This window comes from Spea bombifrons, chromosome 5, assembly GCF_027358695.1.
Source record: "Spea bombifrons isolate aSpeBom1 chromosome 5, aSpeBom1.2.pri, whole genome shotgun sequence".
In the NCBI taxonomy this organism is placed as follows: Eukaryota; Metazoa; Chordata; class Amphibia; order Anura; family Pelobatidae; genus Spea; species Spea bombifrons.
In genome coordinates this window covers 48275002-48300960 of record NC_071091.1, presented here as the reverse complement: position 1 = coordinate 48300960, position 25959 = coordinate 48275002, and the positions used below count along the sequence as shown (strand labels likewise).

At 39.2% G+C, this 25959-nt stretch overlaps 1 protein-coding gene across 35 annotated transcripts in view; it reads left to right on the top strand.

The window, feature by feature from the left end:
* Positions 1-25959, top strand: part of CLASP2 (cytoplasmic linker associated protein 2) — a 157667-nt gene that overhangs the window by 93984 nt on the left and 37724 nt on the right. For 11 of the 35 annotated variants that reach the window (XM_053467366.1, XM_053467361.1, XM_053467364.1 and 8 more), the window contains 2 exons: positions 15136-15306; positions 23201-23308. In XM_053467366.1, coding sequence (XP_053323341.1) covers positions 15136-15306; positions 23201-23308 — 279 coding nt within the window. Of the gene's footprint in view, positions 1-11164; positions 11186-15135; positions 15307-23200; positions 23309-23822; positions 23886-25959 lie in introns of all 35 variants that reach the window. The other 24 variants (XM_053467351.1, XM_053467358.1, XM_053467350.1 and 21 more) reach the window with 4 other exon arrangements.

Below are 25959 nucleotides of genomic sequence, written 5' to 3'. Positions count from 1 at the left end.
TGCTCACTTTCAACAAAGTTTCTTTCTATAGTCACCAAATGTGCACATCTCACATGCTTCTCTGATGGTGGTAGACACCAAACACACACACATTTTATATACCTGGACATTTACCGGAGCTAGTTCCCCCTTGAGATGGGGAGGAGCAGAGACAGATTAGGAGTGCAGTTCTACCCTGTACTAGGTGGGAAAGTGGTTAAGAGTAGGTGGAGTGAAACACCACTCTAACACCCAGAGATCATTGGCTCTATATACACAGTGGCAGGAAAAAGCAAGAGAACCCTTGGGGATTATCAGCATTTATAGATAAATTTGTCTTAAAATATAATATGGTCTTCATCTAAGTTAAAATAATGAACAAACAATATGTTTTAACTTACAACACACATTGTTGTATTCTTCTTGACACTATTGAAAGTATCATTCAAGCATTCACCGTGTGGGTTGGAAAAAGTATGTGGACCCCTAGCCAAGCCAAGTTGGCAAACTTGAAGTCCAACCAATGAAACGGGATGAGAGGTGTGTTTTAGCGCTACTTTGACATTAAAAAAGACTATTGCTATTCACAAGAAGCATCTGTTGATGTAAAACATGCCTCATAAAAATGAGATCTCAGAAAAACTACAATCAAGAATTGTTGATTTGCATAAAGTGTTACAAATTATCTCAAAGAGTTTACTAGGGATGCACCAATATATCGGCCGAAAAGAGCGTTATCGGCAAAATGGCGAGAAAAAAAAAAAATGCCCGAAAATAAAATCTTCCGCAGGGGCTGGGCTGCTTACCTGCGCCTTGGTCGCACACTGTGTGCGAGCAGCATTTCGGCAAGGAAAAGCAGGAACTTAGCGGAATCACGTGAATGCAAATCACATGACTCTGCGCCACTCCTTCTTCCCCTGGGGGCGTGGCCAAAAAAGTTGTTCGAGAGGAAGCAGCAGGGCCCCTGCAGTAGTCTGCGAGTGAGAGAGCTGCAGTCAGGTAAGGGGGTGGGGGAGGTTGTCTGAGCAAGTATGTGTGATTAAGGGAATGAATGAGTATATCAGTGTTTAGGGGGGTCATGGTGTAATCACACTCCTATCATGCCCAGGTTCTAGCATGTGCTGGCTGCCTGGGCATGATAGGAGTGTGATTGCTGTTAGACATTATAGATAGATAAAATATCTTTTTTTTTTTTTTGGTTAACACCAAAATTGGATGAAAAATGCAACAACATTATATATATATATATATATATATATATAAACACAGCAATCCCACGCCTATCATGCCAGGCATACCTAGATTCCAGCATGTACTGGCTGACTTTGCATGATGGGAGTGTGATTTGCTGCTAACAATCATATAAGTAATATTGTTATTGAAATCACACTCCTATCATGCCCAGGTTCTAGCATGTACTGGTTGCCTGGGCATGATAGCAGTGTGATTGCTGTTAACAAATATATATATATATATATATATATATATATATAATTGTTGCATTTTTTTGTCCCATTTTTTTGTGTTACTTTTAATAAAAGTGTGGTAATTTATTTTTAAGCCAAGTGAATCCTGAATTTTCGATTTCAGTGCAGAATTTTCATTTCGGTGCATCCCTAGAGTTTACATATTCATCAGTCTGCAGTTAGACAAATTCTTTATAAATGGAGATGAAGTAGCACTGTGGTTACTCTCCCTAGAAATGGGCGTCCAGCTAAAATTAAAAAACTGGTAAACATCTCTGTTCATGAGTCTATCATAAGTAAAACATTGAACAGGCATGGAGTACATAGCAGGCCACTATGGAGGAAGCTTGCTGTCTGAAGGCATTGACAGCATGCCATTGCTTGCTGTCTTAAGGCATTGACAGCATGCCATCATCGAGGGGGACAATGAATTCCCAAGTTTATCTAGGTACCGTACAGGATACTGCCAGGATGGCTGTCTGCCAGCTGAAGCTCAGTGGAAGTTGGGTGATGCAGCAGGACAATGACCCTAAACATCAAAGTAAATCTACTACAGAATGGCTGGAAAAAAAAGAAAATTTGACTTTTGGATTAGCACAGACAGAAATCCATTAGAGATGCTATGGAATGACTCCATGAGAGCCGTTCACACTATCCGTCCTTAGAATATGACTGAGCTTTTACAGGTATCCGAAGGGCTTGTTTGGAGTGATTGTATGTTCCACCAGTTATTAAATCCAAAGGGTTCACTTACTTTTTCCACCAGCACTGCAAATGTTTAATGGGTGTGTTCAATATACAAATGGAGATTTATCTTTGTGTGTTATTAGCTTAAGCACATTGAAGTAGATCAGATCACGTTTAATGAAAATTAATGCAAGAATCCAGATTATTCCAAATGGTTGATTTACTTTTTCTTGGCACTTTGTATATGTGTGCTTTGTATGTGTGTATCCCAGAGTGCTTTCTTTTGATACCATTTTAGATGTTAAGTCCAACTATTAGTATGAATAATTTGTTGAGAACTTGAGTAAAATAGACAATAAAAAAACTATGCCTTTCATTGAATTTTGTTATGTAAACCATGAAACTAGTTAGGTTGACAAAAATACACAAAAAATGTAAATTCAAGTGTCCTCATTCTGGAAATGCATCATTTCTATAGAATGTCCATGTATTTCGGACAATGATAGGGCAAATATAAGTTGTACATTGTTTCAAATACATTTTTATGCTAGGATTTTAACTAATATTGAACAAACTATGTTGCTAAGAGTGTTTAGACACTCGTCATGCAACCATTTCGCCACCAAATCACTGCAAAAGTTAGTGAAAAAGTACAGAAACTCTTTACTGTGGCCAACACTTCCATGTGGCTTTGTTGTTTTGCACAAATTATGAGTAGAAGCTACAAGGTGCTTATCTGAAGACTGTTTCCAAGACTGAAATTTTCACATATTGTGTGGCCCTATGTCTGATTTGGTGCTTTAGCAATCATTTTCTATGCTTTTTTGAGTAACGCTTTTACTATTCTTAGGATTATTTTGTACAGTTTATGTGAAATGATAAATACATTTGTTCAGCTGCATCTCCAGCATTCACAGTGGAAGGTGGAAAAAATGTGAACTCCAATGCTAATGACTTCGCCAAAAGCGAATTCAGCAGTCCAATGAATGAAGAGTGGATGTGTTGGTCAGAGCAACCCTCGCAATCTTTGAGTATGCTATTCACATTGCCTGATAACACATCTCTAACAAAATAGATTACCGAAGACCTAAGATTAAGAATTGTTGACTTATATAAAGCAGGAAAGGGTAACAATATTATCTCTAATAGCCTTCATCAGTCTACAGTAAAACACAATTTCTATAAATGGAGACCATTTAGCATGTGTATAAGAGTGTGGTGTTCTGTATGTTACAGTATGGCATTACCATGTGTGTATGTCACCATATTTGTGTGTGTATATTAGTGCATACGGTAAGCATGTGTATACATGAGTGTCGAATGTTATAATGTGTGTTACTGTTTGTGAGCATAAGACGTTAGCGTGCCTGTTAATTTATGGTGTTAGTGTGTGTAAGAATAATGGTGATACATACAAGCTTGAGTCTTTATGGTGTAAAATACCTCTGGTCTTGAAGTGGTTAACTGCAGTACTGTACAAAGTGGTGCAGCACTGAAGGAAAGTGTGTTATGTTGAATTGCCCCAAGGAAGAAAAAAAAAGCTGGCTCTTAGATCCAAACCAAATTTGTCGCCTCATGATCTTAAGGCCTTTTGATCCTCAAAGCTCAACAGAAATTGGGTTGTGCAACAGGCCCAAAGCACTTGAAATAAATCAGTAGCAAAATAGTTTCAACAGGACAAAGAAAAACTTCTGCAGTGCCCTGGTCTCTACCTTGTTAAGATGTTGTGGCATAACCTTGAGTGCAATTCACACTAGACATCCCAAGAACACTGCTTAACTGAAACAGGTTTTTAAAGAGGAATGGTCTTATCCAAAAGTACAGGAAACATTTGGTTGAGGTTATTACTACAAAAGGAGTGGGTCTACCTCTCCAAGGGTTCACATACTTTTTTCCACTCTACACTGTGATGGTTAACACCGTGTATTAAATACATGCAAAATGTGTTTTGTATAGTTAAAGCAGACTGTCTATTGTGACATAGTTGAAGATCAGATCAAATTCCGTGAACAATATATGCAAAAAATCCAGGTAATTCCAAAGGGTTCACATACTTTTTCCTGCAACTATAAAGTAGAAAACAGTGTATTTAATCATGAGCATTTGGACACTTGTCCCAAAATAAATCTGCCCTGGCTATACATTCCTGCACATTTTTAACCAAAGCTGCATTGGTTTAGCTTTATTTTGAACAATGTATTTGAAATGTCAGAAATTGTAATACAAAATGTGTTCAGCTTCATCTCCAGATCACAGAAATACCCTATGTGCATAGGTTTATCATGGTTTTGTGGATGTTACACAGCACACGGTTTACTAGGCCCATGACTCGATTGCAGCATAAAAAAAATAACAATATACATAAAAAAGAAATCTAATAGTCTCCGTTTCTATAAAACTCAATTGTTGATGCAGTGGTACGGGGGGTCCATCCTTATCCCCTTTTTTTATAGCAGACTGCACCTTTTCTGTGGCACTTTTTAACCCCTTCAGGACCGGCGTTTGCGTACTGTGTCTTCCCTGAAAGACCGCAGTTTTTTTAAAATATTTAAATTCCGTGCTCGTGATTCGCTTCAAAGTGATGACGTGCACAGAATTGAGGGGGAGTGGCTGCTACGGATCGCTGGGGAGATCATCGATGACGTACCTGGTGCATCCCGTTCTGGCTGTGACCTATGACCAGGAAGTACCAGGTACGTCCCGGCCTTGAAGGGGTTAAAGGGGGTGCGTGCAAGGAAAGTTGCCTGCCAGTAAGATGTATAACATCTTCATGTTGTGTATTTTGAATATGAAGTGTTAACTTTTAGTTGGAGTTCCTCTTTCCCGTGCCATATTTTTTTAACAGCACATGCACAGTAAACATGGCTACCTGGGTCACCGTTTTATACCGTGTATTGATCACTCAACTTCAGTAAAAAAAATTGCTGATTTAGTAACGTTTGTGCAGGAACAATATCCAGCTTAGTGGCTTAGTCCATTCAATCATAAGAAGTGGAGTCATATCTGCTAACATACTATAATTTACCCACCGCAACTCCCAGAGATTTTATAGTAGTCTTCATTATTTCAAGATGAAATATGCCATTATGGGAGCAATAAGATTACTGAGAAGTACCAACACATGTCCCTGTATTTTGACCTTTCTGCATGTACACTCACTAAAAGAAGTAGTTTCAAACCCATCGTAGGGGCCTTACAAAAAGGCAAGATCCACTACAAATGGGGGTACCCCACAAAATTATTATCAGCGGCAATACACACGCGCTACACTTTCCTTCAGAAGGTATGGAGAAATTAAAGGCATGAAGCATCCAGCTGCCACAAGAGGCAACAATCCCACCACCAAAGAAACATCCAGTTAAAATGCATCAAGAGCAGTCACATTAAAGCAGCGGGCCTCAGTTGCATACCCTGGAATCAAGTCTTCGCCCGTCCTAGGAGGGGTGAGAGCCAAACATCTTTTAGTCAATCAACGGGATTCCAAGCGGATTGAAGCTGGATCCACGATGGACTTTATCATGAATGATGGCATTGGTCTGTAAGTCACCCATGGACGGATCCTTGGACTGAGGACATTACTGATGACTGGACTAATTCTGATGGGAAGGGTTAATAGTAGGACAATAGCATACATATACGGTAGATAAAACATGATATCAACCGCTCGCTAAGTTTATTATTGTCACAACAGATTCACCCTGTTATGGTTAGGTTTTGAGAGAAGAAATGGCAAGAACTGCTACTTCTCTAAACATATCCCTTGTGGATCGCCACGTCTCCTTGACGGAGTTATATTCTCCAGGGGAGGAGGTTAATTGGAGAACCCATATGTTTAGTTATATCTGGCTTTGTTAAAAGTTTTAGTGTTTACTCGTTTAATATGCTCTATTATACACTGTGTTTATAGGCACAGCCCCCTTAATACTCAGACATGGAAACTGGGAAGAAGGCTAGCACACATTCTTACAGTGAGATGCAGTTTTTCAACTTTAATATTGTCAACCTTGTTAAGTCTCTGGGGAACATCATTGTCCATTCCCACAGAAGTTTATAGAAATCAATACGCATACACTGGATTTCAATCAACACCCTTCCATATAACGAACAGTACAAGGCAGGTGTGTCCATTTTCTACCACTCTTTTTGTACTAGCTCTGGAACCTCAGCCATAGCTCTCACATAAACTCTCCTCAAATACAAGGTTTTCACACTAGATCTAAAAAACATAAGATAGGGTTATTTGCTGCTGATATTCTTTTAGCTATTTTCAATCCAAGTACAGCCCTACAACCTATTCAAACATTATTACGTCCCTGCTGCTACACTGGAGATCAGGCTGTTGTTTGACAACCCGGACTCCCCCCTGACAGCAGAAGCCAGCATCGCTGGCTTTCTGCTGCCCGATCTCATATAACAGCTTCCGGCACGAGCGCGGCTTTACATTTTTAAATGCCCAATCCCTGAAGGGTGTCTTCGAAAAAACATTATTTAGTTTACATGGGTACATTATTCACAAGAAAGAAGAATAATCGCTGATCTGACAAAGTGCAAAAAAAGGCAAAATTGCTCCGTGCTTTGAGGTACCAAATACCCCTGGGACTGAAGGGGTTAAAGCAAAGCACTCCTTTAAAGAAACTGTTCAATAATATACCTGGGTATTCATCTGACAAAATGTATACAACATTTTGTGCATTATAACTTAAAGAACTTATGGGCCAACTTAGTCAAGAATATCCAGAAATGGAGGCAATTTGAAATAGGGTGGGGACGTATTATCTCATTAAATATGATGTGCCTCCCTAAACGCATGTATTCTGCTACCCATCCTGAAGAGTTATCTTCTAATGTATCGAAGTGCCGTTGACAATCATACTTGGTTAAATCACAAAACTAGATTTGCAAAGAAAACGCGATACACTCCAGTGTTTCATGGAGGAATGGGTGCACCAAATTTACTATACTACCACAATGCAGTTGGTTTAACACAGGCCCTACGAACCACATCTGCAGGCTCTGTCCGCAGATGGGTAGAACTGGAGAACAATCTTCTATACCAGGGGCATCCAAGTTTTTTTTCTGCAGTGGGCCACTTCATCAGAAATGTGTATGTGCGTGGGCCGCACGCATTTTTCACTGGGAGAAAATACGGCCTTTAACCCCCTAAGGACCAGGCTGTTCTTTTTTACCTTTTGTACCCTTTGGGACCGAGGTTGTTTTAACACTTTTGCGGTGCTCGTGTTTAGATGTATTTTTTTCCTCACTCATTTTACCCACACACGTTATATATTGTTTTTTTCAGGACAAGAAGGGCTTTCTTCAGATACCATTTTGTTGATTATATTATCTAGTTTCCCATTAAAAAAAAAATAGAATATGATGAAGAAAAAAAAAAACTTTTTACTTTTACCCGAAAAATCTTTTACTCATCCGCAAAAGCTAATGAAAAAACCTGATTCTATTTGTCCTGAGTTAAGAAATTTATGCAAGTTATTCGGTAATAAGTACAAGTAGCGTTTTGCTATTTTAAAACCATTTTTTCCCAAATCTGGTCATTCTGCCCCATGTGCTATTTCGGGTATCTTTGAAGCCGGCCAATGCAATTTTCCACATCAAACCATATATTTTTGAAAACTAGACACCTCAAGGTATTTCAAATGCTGGTATTTTCAGCAACACCATTGGAAGTTTAGGAGACAATCAAACTTTTAAAACGGGTGTGTATGCCGGATGTTGATGCCCCGGGGAGGGGCCAGACATGGTTCCTGATGCCGAGATTGGTGTTGCTGAATGCCTCGACATCGAGGCATTATAGCAACACCGTTTAAGCAAAGAAAGTGACCGTTTTTGCGTGACGCGCCTGACCCGTCAATGGACATTAAGGGGTTAATAAGATATGCAGATTGAAATAAAGTAAATAACACAAAACCTTTTCTGCTCACTGATTTCTATGCCTAGAAAGTTTTGTCCTCTGAAGTGACTAAAGAAAAATTAAATAGCTATTTATTTCTACAGTAACTAAAGTGCTAGGAAACCGATGACCGAATACACACACCAGCACAGGCTCTGCCACACAGACACCCAAACACACACACCAGGACAGGCTCTGCCACACTGACACCCACATCCGGACAGACTAAACTACAAACAATGCTTTGTCATTGACACCCCCTTTTGTGTTTATGCCCCTTTGTGTATCGCCTCCGGCCAGCACTATGTCTATTTGTGCTCCAGCCTGCCCCTCCATTTAGTACTGATTTATGTAATTGCCCCAGTTGCCCCTTTGTGTAATGATGCCACCAGCCCAGATCAAATGCTGTCCTGCAGTATGGGGGATGTATATCTAATTGGTTCCCTTCCATTAGTCCATACATCCCCCATATTGCAGGGCAGCATTTTATCTGGGCTGGTCAGCAATATGTAAAAGTTATGTGTCCTGGAAAACATGACTGATGTGGTCACCCCCCACACCCTTGTGTATTGTCCCCAGTTAGCCCCACATTTATCCAACCACTCTCCCCCCTTTAGTATTGATTTATGTGATGCCCCGAGCTAGCACACCTCACACCCTTGCATTGAATCCACAGGACCTACCCAAGTACAGGGCATGCCCTATTTGCCCCCAAAAAGCCTGCCTTTGGCATCCTAGTCTCAAACAGCCTCCCTGTGCCATGCTGCCAACTATGGCTGCAACTAACAATTATTTTCATAATCGATTAGTTGGCCGATTATTTTTTCCAATAATCGATTAATCGGATAAGAAAATTTTAAATTTTAATTTAAAATAATTTAATAAACAGGATGTTAAAAACAAACTGCAGAAAGAAAAAACTGATGATAAGGCATTTCTTGTTTTTATTTCCCAACCTGCCCCCCCCCCGTTATGCACATTTGAGCCTAGGCTTGCCACGCTGCCTCCCAGGCTTGCCATGCTGCCACAGATATGCCACGCCTTCCTCCCCAGATATGCCTTATATCCCCCAGATATCCCATAGTCGGCAATGATTTTCATTATCGATTAGTTGTTGCAGCCCTACTCCTAACCACTTACACATCCATGCTGTCACACACATTTTCATTCATTTACTAATTAACAAACATTCATTCACTCATTTACAAATACTCAGTCACACATTCACAGATATTCATTCACAGATACTCATTAATTCCCTCAGTCATGCATACTCCTTCATACACCCGCCCCCGTTACCTGCACTGCAGCTCTCTTGGTGCTGCTCGCAGACTTCCACAGGGGCCGCTGCTTCCCTCTGCATTGTTCACACCCTGTGCAAGCAACCTCTCTTGTACCGAACACGGGAACCAGGAATGGAGCAGAGTGATGTGATGTAAATTCACGTGATTCTGCTGGGTTCCTGGTTCCTCTGGCGGTGCAAAAGACAGTGTTCCCACAGTGTGTGCGAACAATGCACAGGTGAGCAGCAGGGCTTTTGCGATCCTGCAATCGTGGTTGTCCTGGCTGCAGATCTCATGCGGGCTGTACCTCGAGGTCACATTGGCCAGAAGGGTTAGTGAGCTTAACATTGGTTCCTCAGGAACCAAGTTATACATCTGCCTACGTTTTAGCCGCACCCAGTATCAATGATGGAAAAAGCTCTTTATATGCTTGATGCTTTTTTAATCATCCAGTGCACTTCGGGCAGTAAAAGGCGGCTTAATTAGTATTGTTAGTAATAAATGGCTCTCAACTCGTATATGCAAATGTTGAGGGTATGTGAGTTCATGCAAGTTGAGAAAGCAAGCAACTCACAGATGAATTAATTGATTAACCCATAAATTGCATGTGAGTTACAAATGCAAGTAGCAACTCAAAATTAATCCTGCATTCCTAAGAGTTTGTAAATGTCTTAAAGTGGATTAAAAAGCAATAAAAAAAAAACATTCTAGAGGGGCACAGACCCCATCACAAGCCTCTCCCCTCCCTACATTCCCTATCCTGTGGGATGCAAGGGTAAAAAAAAAAAGCAGCTTCTCTCCCTCCCTAGACAGTGCCTCTTATCTAATGCACATACAACATAAGTTGGGGTAAAGTTAATGGAAAACCCTTCCTCTTAGCAGAAGCATTATTAAGCACTAATTGGCAACCACTAGACAGACCTGTTTTTCACACGGAAAACTTGTAGTTCTACCACCACTGCAAGGTATTCTGCGTAGGTATGTGCAAATTTGGTTATATGGACCACTTGGACCAATATTTCTGTGGGAAAAATAAGCCTCTGGGTTGTCCAGTAGTTTAATGCCTCTGCTACCCTCTGATCTAACAGTAACTGTGAGGGAAGTCTCATGTACTCTATGGAAAAGAGATCTGAGCGATTGGTTTAGGCCATTGCTCAGTATGGGGCTCTGAATGCCACTGCATATCTGACTGTTTGAGCCTACTTTGCCAACTACGTATTGCCTACGTAGCTTCTGCTTTAGGGTTAAGTCGTGTCCTTTGACTTGAATGGGATCCATTGAAAAAAGAGGTATAAATACATGCTCCCGCATAGATCCTAAAACTAAGAAGTGATTTATACATATTATATACAGTGCACTCCACTAATATTGGCGCCCTTGGGAAATATGAGCAAAGAAGGCTGTGAAAAATTATTTAAGTTTCATATTTTCTTAAAAAAATTACACAGATAAAATTATTGCCATCCCTAGGAATATGAGGAAAATATAGTTGAAGTATATTTGTTGAAACATTCAACATATTATGTAGTGTGAACATCATTTGGCATACTAAAGGTTTTTACTACAGCTGTCAATGTTTTGTGATCATTTTATATGCCCATTCTGATTTGTTTTACGTTGACTAATAATCACTCTGTGCCTCCCAGTTTTCATTTGCTTTTTTGATCATTTAATAACCACTTTGCCCTGGCTCTCACTGTTTGTGTTTCTGCAGATTTTTCTGTTAACTGACAAAAGCTTTTTTTTTATTCCTGTTTGCTACCCAACTCCCTAATGCTCTTGTCCTTTCACGTACATGGACTGCAAACCTTTCCCCTATTACTGTCTGTACACTTGTTCAGGACCACAGTCCGCTAACCCTGGTAAGAACTTAGACTATGTGTGTATGTGTCTGTATCTTTCACCTCATTGCTTGCATGTACCTTCGTTCATGTTGAATCATAAACTACAAAATATTTTCAGCTACCCATCTTTAAAAAATTAAATACATTTTGGAATGGTTTGTATCTGTAAAGCATAGTTTTGTTTTGTCTAAAAGAGAGGGTTAACCCCATAAGGACAATGGGTTGTTCTTAAACCCATTAAAACAATGCATTGTGAGCCCGTACATGTACGGGCTTTGTCTTAATGTCTTGATCATTTTGAGATTTCTGCTTCCTTACAATTGTGATTATACCATAGTCCAGATGATTTAATAGCTAACAACGTTACATCAGACTACAACATCAATTCCAAAATATGTATAATGTTTTCAGTATGTGTGTGAAATATATATAAAATTGGTTCTATGTTATAAATAGTTCATCATTGGCATCATCAAAGTAGCCTCATCTTAACCTTCACTCAAACTGTTTTGAAACTTAAGCTTTCACTATAAGTATACGTTTTTTTTTAAGTATGTAGTCATGACTGTTAGCACAAGGAAACTTAAATGGGAACTGAATTTAATATTTTGTTTAATATTCTGTTTCTCCACAGCAGGTTTCCTGTATACAGTCTTAATATGATACCAACTATAATTCTAAAAAGGCATTCCGTTTTTGCCTTTTGCCATATATCTTTAATAATTTCCTTTCCTTCCTCTTCAAAAGCTATTCTGTTCTCCATACAAGGGGTTGTCCCACCACCACATTTGTGTTTCCACATTTATCATATTGGTGAATCAGGGCAACGGCTAAAAATATCCCTAACGCTATCACACCGACCAAATAGCCACCCCTTCATGACCTCTGTACAGACAACAGAGAGGACACAGCAGACATGTAGCTTCAGCTCCCACTACATAGTAACTACACACCGAGTGCTTTGCAGTACTCACACATTGGAAACTGTGATGCTTAGTAGGACAACATCCAATCATTCTGCAGCAAGTACGCTCTAATTAGTCCTTGGCTTTATGTCCCACCCAGTGTGACCGACAACAGCATTCCTTTTGAATATAGTATCCCTTTTCTGCTTTAGTACTATGGGACATCTTCATAGGCATACAGAGTCCCATCACTCCTGTGTTCCAATGGTATGTTGTTAACTAATCCAAGTTTATGATTTTAGAAGAACAATTGATCGTTAGCAAATGATTTTGCAATGCAGTTAGATATTTCCTTGTTTCCAATAAAAACAAATAAGCGACCCCAACATTCTCAATGGTAGTTGTGTGTGTGTGTGTGTGTGAAAAAAATAACAAAAAAATAATTCCCTTTTCACACTTTTTGGTGGTATGTGTCTTCCTCAACCTTGAGTCTACTACCAGAGGCCTGTGTTCAGGGTTCTGTGCAGTATCTTAGCTGTTCCTGGAGTCTGATGGAGCCACTTTCCCAGCTTAGAAGTCACAGCCCCAGTGCTCCTATGACCACTGGGACCACTTTGGCATTCACTCTCCACATTTTCTCTAGCTCTAGTCTAGTACCCACTTGTCGGTTTGGATCTGTAAGTACCTCAAGAGCTTAGCTCTGCTATTCTCCACAACCTTCTGTGGAATCTCCCATTTGGACTTGGGAGGGTTTAGCCCATACTCTGTGCAGATGTTCCTGTACACAATGCCAGCTTCTTGTTTGTACCATTCAGTGTACACTGTCCCTGAAAGCATCTTACATCCCGCCACTATGTATTGGACTATCTCAGAAGCCCCTCTACACAGCCGGCACCTTGGGTCTGGTCTGGTGCGGTAGATGCCTTCCTCTATGGATCTATGGGGCCGATGAAACAGTAATTTGTCCCTGAATCTGGGAAGCAAAACGCAGAGTTAAGTGTAATTGATTGCTAAAGTAGGAGCGGTCGGAGGGTGGTGGTTATTGCTGTTCCTAATCCACCTATACCTCCAGGCAAACTGCCACAACAGTGCCCCCGCGATCGACATGATGATGGTGTCGTGGAAGGCGTTTTTGGTCCACACGGGACATTTTCTGATGACGTACCTGCTAAGTCTTCCTTTTACGAAGGAGTAAAAAACATGCATATTGCAAGAGAATAGATATTTACAACTTAAGCATATTATGCTAATTGTGCAACATGCAATAGTTAGTTGCATCTGTTCGTGTACTTTTGTTCTTGTTAACTGTGCAGTGCTGCAGAATGTTATCCCTTAAATAAAGGTCAATAGTCAAAGAAATGTCTCCTCCTCTTGGATCGCCTTCTGATAAATTTCTTCAACAGGTATTCAGTGCAGCATTTTACTTTTAATTGCTCAAAAAAACATAATACTTTCTAGGAAGTTATAAATCTTACGTATAAAGTTGTTTAGCAAAGCAGTTGGGCAAATTGGATCTCACCTAGCCAGATGGATATTCTATACTATTTTTTTTTGCTTCTGGCCTCTCAATTGGACAAATAAGGGAGGCTAGTTTTTCAGTTAGTTATCCCACTGTGTGCTGTCTACAATAAATTCTATACTACAATATTTATGTTATCACTTAGATGCCGAGAAAGTAAGCCACAACTGGTTACTATATTTTTTTTTCTTTCTTTCCCACCTGATCTGTTATGATGCACAAATTTGAGGTGTCACGCCAATTTATTTCAATAAAAACATTTATAAAAAAAAATTTTAACGCATCGATAATGATCCAGTATTTGTGATTGAACTATAGTGCGCATATCATTTCAGTATGCACCAGAAGATGAAAATGTGATTGAATACAGGATTTCTTTTTCTAGAATAAAACTTTTAATGAAATATTTAACGTGTATTTCAGATGTTCTGAAGCTTATCAGCTGCATTATCCTATTTAACTATAAATGTCAGTTCTTCAACATTATTTTTTTAAGAAAGTAACAGTGTAGCATTTTCATGTCTTTAGCGTATTAGAATCTATTTAAAAAACTGGGCTATAATATAGAATATAAAAAAATCGATTTTAAGAAGTATGTTACCATAAAAGTGATGTGAAGATAAAAGTTTGTTGGCATGCTTAAAATATTTAGCCTTACACTTTTTTATTTACAGTTATATCATACATTTGGAAAGATAAATTAGCTGGAAATGTGTGTGATAATTTGTTTTAGCCTTTAATCTATCAACCAGATATTGCTACAGTAGTTATGATACATAAAATATAGACTATATTTGGAATAAATTTTAAAACTAAATCAGTAACCCATTTAATATTGTGGGTTCTTCCACACATAGTAAACCTAAATGTTATCAACAACTGTTTGTTTGTGATCCATAAACAAGCTCTTTAATGGTCATTTTATTTGAAAATAAAGGTAAAGTAGAGGCAATGAGAAGGATAGCTCTCATTGTCCTTACAACTTTCACTTAAGATGAGCCTTGAAGAGCTTTCTTATTTTACGTGTGTGTGTGTGTGTGTGTATAATATATATATATGTATGTGTGTGTGTGTGTGTGTGTGTGTGTGCGTGTATACACACACTCCAGTACTGTTCAAATGTTTGCGGTCACTTATGGAAAGCAAATAATTTTTAGCTGTACTAACATAATTGCAAAAGGGTTTTCTGATGGTCAATTAGCCTTCTAAAATGATCTTGTGTTAGCGAACACGACATGCCATTGGAACACAGGAGTGATGGTTGATGATAAAGGGCCTCTATATGCTTATGAAGATACTCTGTTAAACAAACAGTTTCCAGCTACAATAGTCATTTACAACATTAACGATGTCTACACTGTACTTTGATCCATTTAATATTATTTTTAATGCTTTTCTTTCAAAAACAAGGAAATTTCTAAGTGACCTCATACTTTTGAATGAGTTTTGAGTGTGTGTGTGTATATATGTATGTATATATATATATATATATATATATATATATATATAATTAATCAATTTTGTTTTTATGAATTTGTTTTAAGCTGGAAGTCGATCTGGTTCACCTGGCAGAGTTTTAACTACCACTGCACTATCAACTATGAACAGTGGAGTCCAAAGAGTATTGGCCAATCCCCCATCAGCACAAAAGCGGAGCAAGATACCTAGAAGCCAGGGCTGCAGCAGAGAGGCCAGTCCATCCCGTCTTTCAGTTGGTAAGTCACAAATATATTTTTGATAAATACATTTTGTTAAAAAGAAATATTGTAAAAATGTGATGACAGCAGTTCCCTTTTTGAGGATTAAAAGTTTATTCTGTTAAGTTTTTCCTCCCATTTTAATAAACATCCTGGCATGCTCATAAGGGTGTATCGAAAGGGAAGAAAGGTACATTCAGGACAGGGAATTTTGGCTACCAGTTGCAACTAAAACCAGCTCTGCTATGACAGTCATTTACTTTCAAACTAAATTATCTCCAAAACAGTTTCGCTGATTGAGAAAAAGCAATCTGAGTGTTTTTTTTAACCCCTTAAGGACAATGGGCGGCTCCTAAACCCATTGAAAACAATGCATTTTGTCATTAAGGGGTTAAATCCTGTGAATACATTGTTTTTAAACAGTGTCATGTATTGATATCAATATCATTTTGTATGGAATTACATTTTTAGCATTTTCATTTGTATATAACGCCTTGTATTTCCAAAAAATGAGGACTACAACAAATTATTGCATTGTCTTGGTATTAACAAATCTAGATGTTATGTTCCTAAACACAAAAATATGAAAGTTTTCTAGAGAGCCTACAATTGTGAAGCTATTTTTATACAGTGTGTACAAACCATATATTATCACGTACACTTAAGCATTTGCTACATGCTGAGTGTGCCACCTTGCAGATGCTTATATTTCTATTAAAATGTACCGTATTTATCGGCGTATAACACGCACTGGTGTATAACACGCACTCCCATTTTTGAACAAAAAAACTGAACAAAAAAAACTTCATCAGAATCACTGCTATCTGGGAAACCACACACACACAGTAAGACACACACACACAGTAAGACACACACACACTCAGACACACACACCCTAACCCCCCTTCTCAGGATCTCCCCTCTCTCTCCCTAACCCCATCCCGGTCACTTACCTTCAACTCCTGTGTTGGAAGCGTGAGGCGTTTGTCTCGGGTGCCGGCGCTTCACTGCTGAGCGCCGGCACCCGAGACAAACGCCTCACGCTTCCAACACAAGAGTTGAAGCGCTGAGGCAGGCGGCGGCGGCGGAGGCTGAGGCAGGCGGCAGGCGGCGGAGGCTGAGGCAGGCGGCTGAGGCTGAGGCGGGCGGCTGAGGCTGAGGAAGGCGGCGGCCGCCAGCAGAGGAGTCCTGGATTTCTGTCAGTCAGGGGGGCCCGAGAGTTGCCGAGCGGTTGTCTTCAGCAACCGCTCGGCACCCCTTGGGCCCCCCCTGACTGGCAGAACTACAGGGCCCGGTCGCAGTTGCGACCCCGGTAGTTCCGCCACTGGCTCTAGGATTTATCGGCGTATAACACGCAGGTAGGATTTCAGCTTCAAATTTTAGTTAAAAAAGTGCGTGTTATACGCCGATAAATACGGTAATTTACAAACCCTTTAGCTATTGTGTCAAAGTCACAGTTTTATTTTAGTAGAAGGCTGGAGTGCTTCCTTTCTGTTTCTGGCATGATGGAGTTAACAACATGAATTTAGTCTTTACAGGATGACATTTTGTTGCTCTGTATGATTTTGTAGCTCATCTATTATTTTAAATACTGTTAGTCCAATAAAAAAAGGTATTACAAGATTCTGCAACATTCTGGGGGGTTTTTGGATGAAGTTTGAAAGGCCCTCTTGCATGCTACCGCTGTGCAACAAGAGACAAATCAGTTGTTAACGACTCAAATAGAGAAGCTGTGTTGGAGGCACAGACTGTCCTGAAGGAGATGGCATAACACAAACTGCTACAGATGAGCAGAAAAGCAATGCCAAACTAATCTTGGCAAGTCACTTGCAAAAAAAAAAAAAAAAAAGTCCACACCTCATTGCCTTTTAAGGAGCAGTGGGCTGAAATTATTGCACCCTTCCTGTTTGGGATTACAGACTACCAGACTCCATTTCAGTGTGGGGAGCTGGGACACGTATAAATTGGATGTCAATATTTTGCCAGAACCCATTGAATGTGGATAATGTTCTGATTAAACTATTTTGTGCACTAATGTTTTTGGTATGGAGCAGACCAATAATTGTATATTTTGAAAAACTAATTAAAGGGCAAGGCAATTTTGGCTCTTGTGGAGTGACATTAACATAATTCCTAAAAACTTCCTTTTACCCTCGAATGTTCTTACAAAAGAGAAGGTAGAAGTACTCTGTGTAGATGACTATTGTTTCTTATCCCACTGCTTCTTTACAAATAGAACTTCTTTAGCTGAAAGGTTAATGGATCAATGTTGTAAACATGGATATTGACACCCAATTTGAAAGGGAACACATAGGCAATTTGACCTTGCAGAATACTTATATTAAAGTTGTAGAGGGTAATGGGGTTTTAGTTGAATGTAAACCCAGAGGTGAACCCCCTATTTCATTATTGGAAATTATATACTTTATATTGTGGTTAAGGAAGAGAGACGCAAGATTTGGTAGATTTAGTTCATACTCATATTTAAGGCAGACACTTGGGTGTTTATGAAACTCAAGAAAGAACCTAAAGGATATTATTCTTCCCAGCGGTCTATGAAGAAGTAAACGGGTACTATGCCTTGTGTCCAGGAAGCATTTAGGAGCACCCTTAATAGAAATATCCATTATTGAGACAGGAAGGATTAAGGATTAAGACAGGAAGGATTAAGGAAAATCAGATAAGGAGAATGGATAGATTCTGTCCGTGGTGGAATGTGCCATAAGATATCCAGGTTGTTAACTCCAGCATGTCAGGAACAGGAAGAGCTCCAGTTTGTTTCTAATATGCCTTATTCTTCCTCCTCTGTGGTCAAACGATTCTTGCCGTTGATTGTTTGGTGGCTGCATCTGCAAAGGGGTCTGAACAGATTCCTTCGGCAGCATTTGCAAAGCCAGTGCTGGAGCTGACTGTAGGTAAGTATATCACGTGCATAGAAATGCGTTTAACCAAACCTGATCAATGGACAAAGGGGAAAATGCATATGGGGAATTATGCAGAATCCCCCCCCCTCTGTATTTGCAAGGATACCAGAAAATTGAACCATACCTTTAGTCCAGAGTTATCAAATATAAGTTTGCCTTATAACTGAATTTTCTGAAATAATATCTATACAGTTACCCTGAAGAAGTGTTTATGTCCTCCATTTATTTTGGCTAACTCAATTGTAATATTCTAGTGCTGATTATCTCTGCTACACTTTTATTTATATATAAAAGTTATCTGACCAGCCAGAAAATTATATTCCACTGTAATTAATACAATGACCAGAGAATGAGGAAAGTTTATAAACTATCCAACAGGAACAAATACAATAATATAAGTGTGGCCAAACGATACACGTTATCATCTCAGTATGAATGGTGCATATTTAGTGCATATTTTCCTGGGCTATAAATGACAAAGTGCTTGGATAGTGACCAATTAAAACTTAATGTGGCAACTTTTCTGGCATTAGATGGGGTTGGATGCCCTTATGATAGAAAAGGTGATTTGATTTGGGACAAGTGGAAAATACACTATATTGATAAGTATTAGTAACACCTCTTAATTATTAAATCAGACCCATTGCCACAGGTGTAAAAAATCAAGCACCTAGCCATGCAGTCTGCATTTACAAACATTTGTGGGGGAAAACAGGTCATTGTGGAGAGCTCATTGAATTCAAGCGTGGTACTGTTATAGGCTGCCACCTTTGCAATAAGTCAGTTTAAGAAATTGAATCCGTGCTAGATATTCCACAGTCAACTGTAAGTGTTGTTATTGTAAAGTAGAAGTGTTTTTGAACAGCAGCAACTCAGCCCCGAAGCGGAAGACCGCATAAAGTGTCATAGCAGGGTCACAGAGTGCTGAGGCGCATGGTGCGTAAAAGTCACCAACGATTTGCTAATTCCATAGCTGAGGAGTTGGGTTTCCATGGCCTAGCTGCTGCATTAAGCCTCACATCACCAAGTACTAGGGCTGCAACTAACGATTATTTTCATAATCTATTAGTTGGCCAATTATTTTTTCGATTAATCGGATAAAAAAATAAATGTAAATTTTTCATTTATTTTAAAACATTTAATAAACAAACAGGGTGGTAAAAACAAACAGTAGAATACAAAAAACTTTGATAAAAATGCATTTCTTGTTTTTATTTCCCAACCTGTCCCTTCCCCCCAGTTATGCACATTTCAGCCCAGGCTTGCCACTCTGCCCTCCCCACATATGCCACTCTGCCCTCCCCACATATGCCACTCTGCCCTCCCCACATATGCCACTCTGCCCTCATAGATTCACAGATTTGTTCAGGATTAATTAAGATACAGGATTAATCTTCACTGCCCCCAGGATTTAGATTCCCCTTTAGTTCCCCCCCTTTACAACTAACTGCACCTTAAATTAACCTTATTAAATTAACCCCTTGGCTGCTAAGCCATTTCCCAACCTGGTGCTAAGCTGGTTTTCGGCATTTTGGTGCATCTCACGTTTAAACGCGTTTAGAAGTAAATTTCTTGGGAATAAACTATACAAACCAGCACACCCAGCAGATTCCAAATATACATTTTTATATGTGTATGTCTCATTAGGTTTGCAAAATAAAGCCAAAAATGGGAAAAAAGTGTAATTTGTCACTTCCGACTCAATAAAAACTAGTTCGTAATTTTTCTAAACTCTAATATCAAAAGCTGTGTTGCTAAATATTTGTAGTAGGTAACCGGTCTAAAATAAACAGAAATTGAGAACAGTAGACTGTGTTTTTCTAATATTGTATAGCTAAAAGTAAAATTTATTAGACTATCACAAAAGACATCTTTAAATTTAATGCATGGCTGCCGTCAATTAAACAGCTCTAGCTGCCCGGGATGTTAAAATATGCCAACGAAACTATATATTTTTAGAAACTACACCCCCAGCTGCAGCAAATGAGGTCTTAGTTGTATTTGTATCACAAATCTAACGTGCACAACAAATAAGTGAATATCACACTTCTAAAAATAAAAAAAAAATTAAATTAAAAGCGACAAGTTCATTTATGTCTTGCTCATTTGATGCGCCAAGGGGTGTAGTTTCTGAAAATATATACTTTATGTACCATAATTTAACTTTCCAGCTGTCTAGAGCTGTCTAAATGCAGGTATCACCCCTAAATGTTTTAAGACAATTTTTTAACAAGATTCTCCAATCTGCCATATCTGAAGTTAAAGTGGTCTAGACATCTGGGAAGTTAAATTAGGGTACATAAAAGTACACATTTCAAGAAACTACACCCCTTGGAGCTTCAAATGAGGGGTTACATGTATTTCTTGGACAAAAGTTGAGTTCACAAATAATGATGGAATATGTCGCTTTGGCTAGAAAATGTTTTTTCTAACCATAGCGACATGTTCATTTGTGTCTTGCGCACTTCAGGTTTGTACTAGAAACACATGCAGCCCCTCATTTGATGCGCCAAGGGGTGTAGTTTTTGCAAATATGTACTTTTTGTGCCATAATTTAACTTCTTAGGTGAGCAGTAATGCCACGTCAAGGCTTCAACCCTAATTACTGACCATTCACACGCCTTTCATATCTCCATTCACTCGCAGAAGCACACACCATACTTTCCATACATTCACTCGCAGAAGCACACACCATTCTTTCCCCTTACAATCCCAAAGAAATGATGGTAAAGGGAGAAAAAAAAATCACTTATACAGCAAAAATAAGTTTTGCAGTAAAAATGCAAGGCGCTCCAGCGTTGAGATGGTTACTCACGTACCGCACAGGCTAAATGGCTGATTCTAATAATATTTGCAGTTCATCAGGATTTCAAAAATTGGCTTCCTCTACCATTGGCTAAATTTAACCCCATGATCAAAGGGATCATGGGGTTAAAATTTAGTATCGGCCATTTTTAAAAAGGGAATGTGACTTTTTCATAGCTATATGATCACTATGGTAACATTAGCTACCACAGTGATCATTTAGCTAGAATACTTTTAAAGTTCAACTAGTTTGTTTAAATAATTTAATTTGGGGGTCTCTAGGCAATTTTGATCTTTATTTATCTGCCTTTAGAGACCCCCAAATCATTTTTTTTACTTTTTTTGTACATTTTTATTTTTTTAACTTAATATTTTTTATTCTTTTTTCACATTATACCGTTGGAAAGGTGAGGCGATTACCTTTCCAACAGTATATGTTGGGGATCTGTAGCTGCTTAGATGCCTGAGATACAGGCATCTAAGCAGTATGCCCCCATACCTCTTTAACTGACAATTGTCAGTTTTCAATAAAGTTGCGCGGTGACGTCATCGCGTCATTGCGCGTGCCGTCATCGGCCGGATCGGGTGGCCCCGGTGATGCCCTTCAGTGTGAGGAGCAGATCGCCGGGGTAGGTGGTGATGGGGGTCCACAGACCTCCATCAAGGTAAGATAGTGCTAGCGACGGCATGGTGCCGTCGTTAGCACCTGACTGGGACTGCTAGCGACGGCACCATGCCGTCGTTAGCAGTCAAGGGGTTAAGTTAACCCTCAGTCCTCAGCATTAAATTAACCCTAAAAACTCCATCAACCATAACTGCCCCTAAATTAACCACCACCTCCCCTAACTTTCAGCAGCCCAAATATTAATTTTATACTTACTGTCAGATGAGCTGCTGAGCAGTGTGGACGCTATAAGGAAGGGGGCATGGTCAATCGTCAGTGGGACTGCAGGGAGGGACTGTATGTAGTAACTGCTGTAAGTGACAGGTCGGATTATAAAACGAGGGGTATTTTTCAGAGCATCTGAAAAAAAAAATCCTCATCTTATAATCGATAAAATCGATTCAACTAATTAAATTCGTGGGCAACGATTTTCATTATCGCTCATCGATTTTATTGATTAGTTGTTGCAGCCCTACCAAGTACAATACCTAGCATCGCATCAAGTGGTGTAATGCACCCTGCCACTAGACTCTGAAGCAGTGGAAACGAGTTATATGGATGGACGAATCACGCTTCTCTGTTTGGCAGGCTTATGGGCGAGTCTGGGTTTGGCAGATGTCAGGAGAATGTTACCTGCCTAACTGCATTGTGCAAACTGTAAAGTTTGGTGGAGGAAGGATAATGATATAAGGCTGCTTTTTAGGGGTTGGGCTAGGCTCCTTACTTCCAGTGAAGGGAAATCCTTCAGCATACCAAGGCATTTTGGACAATCCTGTGCTTCTAATCTTGTGGGAACAATTTGGAGAAGACCCTTTTCTATTTCAACATGACTGTGCCCCAGTAGGCAAAGCAAGGCATGAGTTTAGTGTGGAAGAACTTGACTGGCCTGCACAGAGCCTTGACCTCAACCCCATTGAACACCTTTGAGATGAACTGGAACGAGCCATTACGAAGCCAGGCCTTCTCATCCAACATAAGTGCCTGACCTCGCAAATGCTCTCCTCGATGAATAAGCAAAGATTCCCACAGAAACACTCCAAAATCTTGTGGAAAGCCTTCCCAGAAGAGTGGAAGCTGTTATAGCTGCAAAGCGGGGACCAAATTCATATTAATGTATATGTATTTAGAATGTGATGTCATCAAAGTCCCTGTTGGTGTAATGATCAGGTGTCCCAATACTTTTGTCCATATAGTGTATTTCACAAGTATGACACAAGGGCTCGCAAGTATGACATTTGTATATCTCCTGGTTAGAAAATGAACATTAATGTACAATAACAAACAAAACCCTTTTTTTTAACAGGTAGCTAAACTATGTAGTATTCTGTTATTCACATGGATTTCGTCTTTTTAAGTAATTAAGATTGTAAAGTTATAACGTAAAGTTTTGTGTATGAATTCTGTTTAGCTAACTTAATCTGTACTAAGATCGTGTTTGGGCAAAATCTGTGACTTTTTCTTGTGTGTTTCTCTTTCTTTTCTCTTTTCTTCACTTGATGTGCTCCCTGAATCACACTAGCACGAGGAAGTCGTATCCCTCGACCTAGTGTGAGTCAGGGATGCAGCCGGGAGGCCAGCCGCGAAAGCAGCAGGGACACAAGCCCTGTCCGCTCTTTTCAGCCTCTTGGTAAGTACATGTAGAAAACTTTGACAATGCATGGCCACCTCTCCTTTTTTACTTAGTTTCTGTTATGGTGAGATACCACCTTAACTTCCTATAATCTTTATCCTCTGCTAACCGGTATGTAGAAATAGAATGTCTGCACTTATATCAGTGACATTTTCCCATTCTTAATATGGTTAAAATCTTTATTAATTCTTAAGAGAAATTGGGGTTATAAACAACAAACCAACTAAAGTTACTTGCCTATTTTGTACAGAGTTTTTTACACTGGCGGGCTCTATTAAGGAAAAGCCTTATAGAAAATTAAGCTTGTATAATTTATCATACCGAACACATGGTTACACTCAGAATTATATTTGGTATTTGGTAACAACAAACATTGATGCCGCTTTAACTGGGAAGCATGCTTGCTGTTCTACTTTCAGATTCTCCTGAGCTTTGTACTTTTTCTAAGCAATTTGTTTAATTAATTCTTCCCATGGTGATAGATATAGTTTCTGTGATCCTATAATTACAGCCTCCAGACATCACTCCAGATCTACTGGTGCTCTCCACACCCCTGACGTGTATGGGGCTTCAGGTGAAGGATGAGTAAATCTTTTTTCAATGTCTGTGCAATCAGTGCTTGTAACCCCCATTTTAACAATTTTCTTTGATTTATTTTTTTTATATTATTTTTGAACAAACCTTTAATTGCATCTTTTAAAACAATTATGTTTTAATGCTCTAATTTTTTTAAGCTAAATTGTGTTAATTTTCTAGTTGAATTCATCAGATTTTCACTTGATTTTAAGTCACAGACTGTTACTCATTCCTTCCATTTGTTAATTTAATGTATTTTTATTTTTTATATTTTTTTTTGCTTATCTTTGATCTCTTTTGTATACCTGATATTATGTATTTGTTATTTTTCTCTTCAAACTGTTGGTGTTATCTTCTCAGTAAACTGCTAACATATAAAATTGCTTTTAGAAGTGCAACAAAGGTTAATATATTTGCATTTGTATTTCAAATTACAGCCTTTTCCCTAGTGGTTCTGTTTGTCTACCCCAAACAGTCAGTTCAACTAGTGGCAGTGATTGTTCTTGTTGTGAGGCAGTGACTTTACTTTGGATATCCAGCCAATAGCTAGATATTGACCAATATGTAGGAAAATGCAAATATTTGCTTGCCAAGTTCCTCAATTGAATAACTGGAGACATATTTCTTTAATATATATTATATCCTTGACACCCTCTGTAGAAGAATGCTTATTAAAAGTAGCTGAAAACACAAATGCCGCCTGGCATTTGGCAGGGGGACATGGAAAGGGGACAAATGAGTTTTAAAGGACCACATAGCTTTCATATGCATTTAACTGTGTCTCTTTTAAGTGCATCTTAAGTGTTTTTTGTAGAACATGAAAAAAGTGTTTTGTTGCCCTGAGCTAAAATGCTTATTTGGAAAGTTAAAATGAATGGCAATAAATATTTTGCTCTGTGGTCTCTGTTTTGAGAGTACCTTTAACCCCTCAGGACTGGGTTTTGGGGTTTTTTTTACCATGTTTGCGCTAAAAATTGTGTGTATTTGCTACATCTTTATTCAACTGTGATTTCCCACCTACTCATTTAGTCCACCCCTACAAACTATATATAGTTTTTTTTTTTCTTTTTTCAGGATAAGTAGAGCTTTCTTTTAAATTTTATATATATATATGTGTGTGTGTGTATATGTGTATGTGTATATATATATATATATATATATATAATATAATATAACTTATACACACCATCATTTAATACGGTTTCACCTATAAAAATTATACATAGCCAGTGCAAATGAGGAAAAAAATTTACAAACTGATTTTGGAAACGCCTCTTTTCATTCATTTTGGTAGCTACAGGGTTAAATATGAATGACTCACATCACTGTTTTCAAACAGCCCATTTTTAAACTGCAGCAGACTCTTAACTGACAGTAATTGAAACGCCGGCACCGTGACGGAGTCACGGAGAATGAGGGGCGCCGAGCAGTTGCTGAAAACTTCACGAGCAACCGCTCGGCGCCCCTGCCCGGGACTTAAATGAAAACACCGTTTTTATTTTTGTTAAACTTTATTTAACATCGCCCATGTTAAATAAAGTTAAAAAAAAACTTTATTTAACATGGAGGATGTTAAATAGAGTTACAAAAAAAACAAACGATTTTTTCATTTAAGTCCCAGAAGGCGCCCCTGTTGCCATGGCGCCCTGTGCAGCCGTGGCAAGGTCGCACACCCCTAAGGCCGGCCCTGCTTCCAGGTCAGTACTAACCCAAGCCCCCCCCCCGTTAATATTTTAACTCTGAAGCTGTCTATGGCAGCTGGGACAGAACTGCTGCAACCCTGGACCTAACAATGCATGATCGCTTCTGTGGGAGCAATTAAAGTCTCGTGGGGGTTCTTTTTTGTTATTGATGGTCTGCCCAGCTTCCAGGCAAATAGGAGTAGTAGTGCCTCATGAAAAAGAGTATTGACCACTAAAATATTCCTAAAGGGGTTCATGCTGGGCTATCTCTCTCATGGAGCGATCGGTCAGTAGGGGAGTGTGGCGGCCCAAGAAACACAGCCCCCTTCCCTGTAGCTACCTGTGGCAGCTGGAAATGCGATGGTGGTAAACCAGCGATGTGAGCATGTA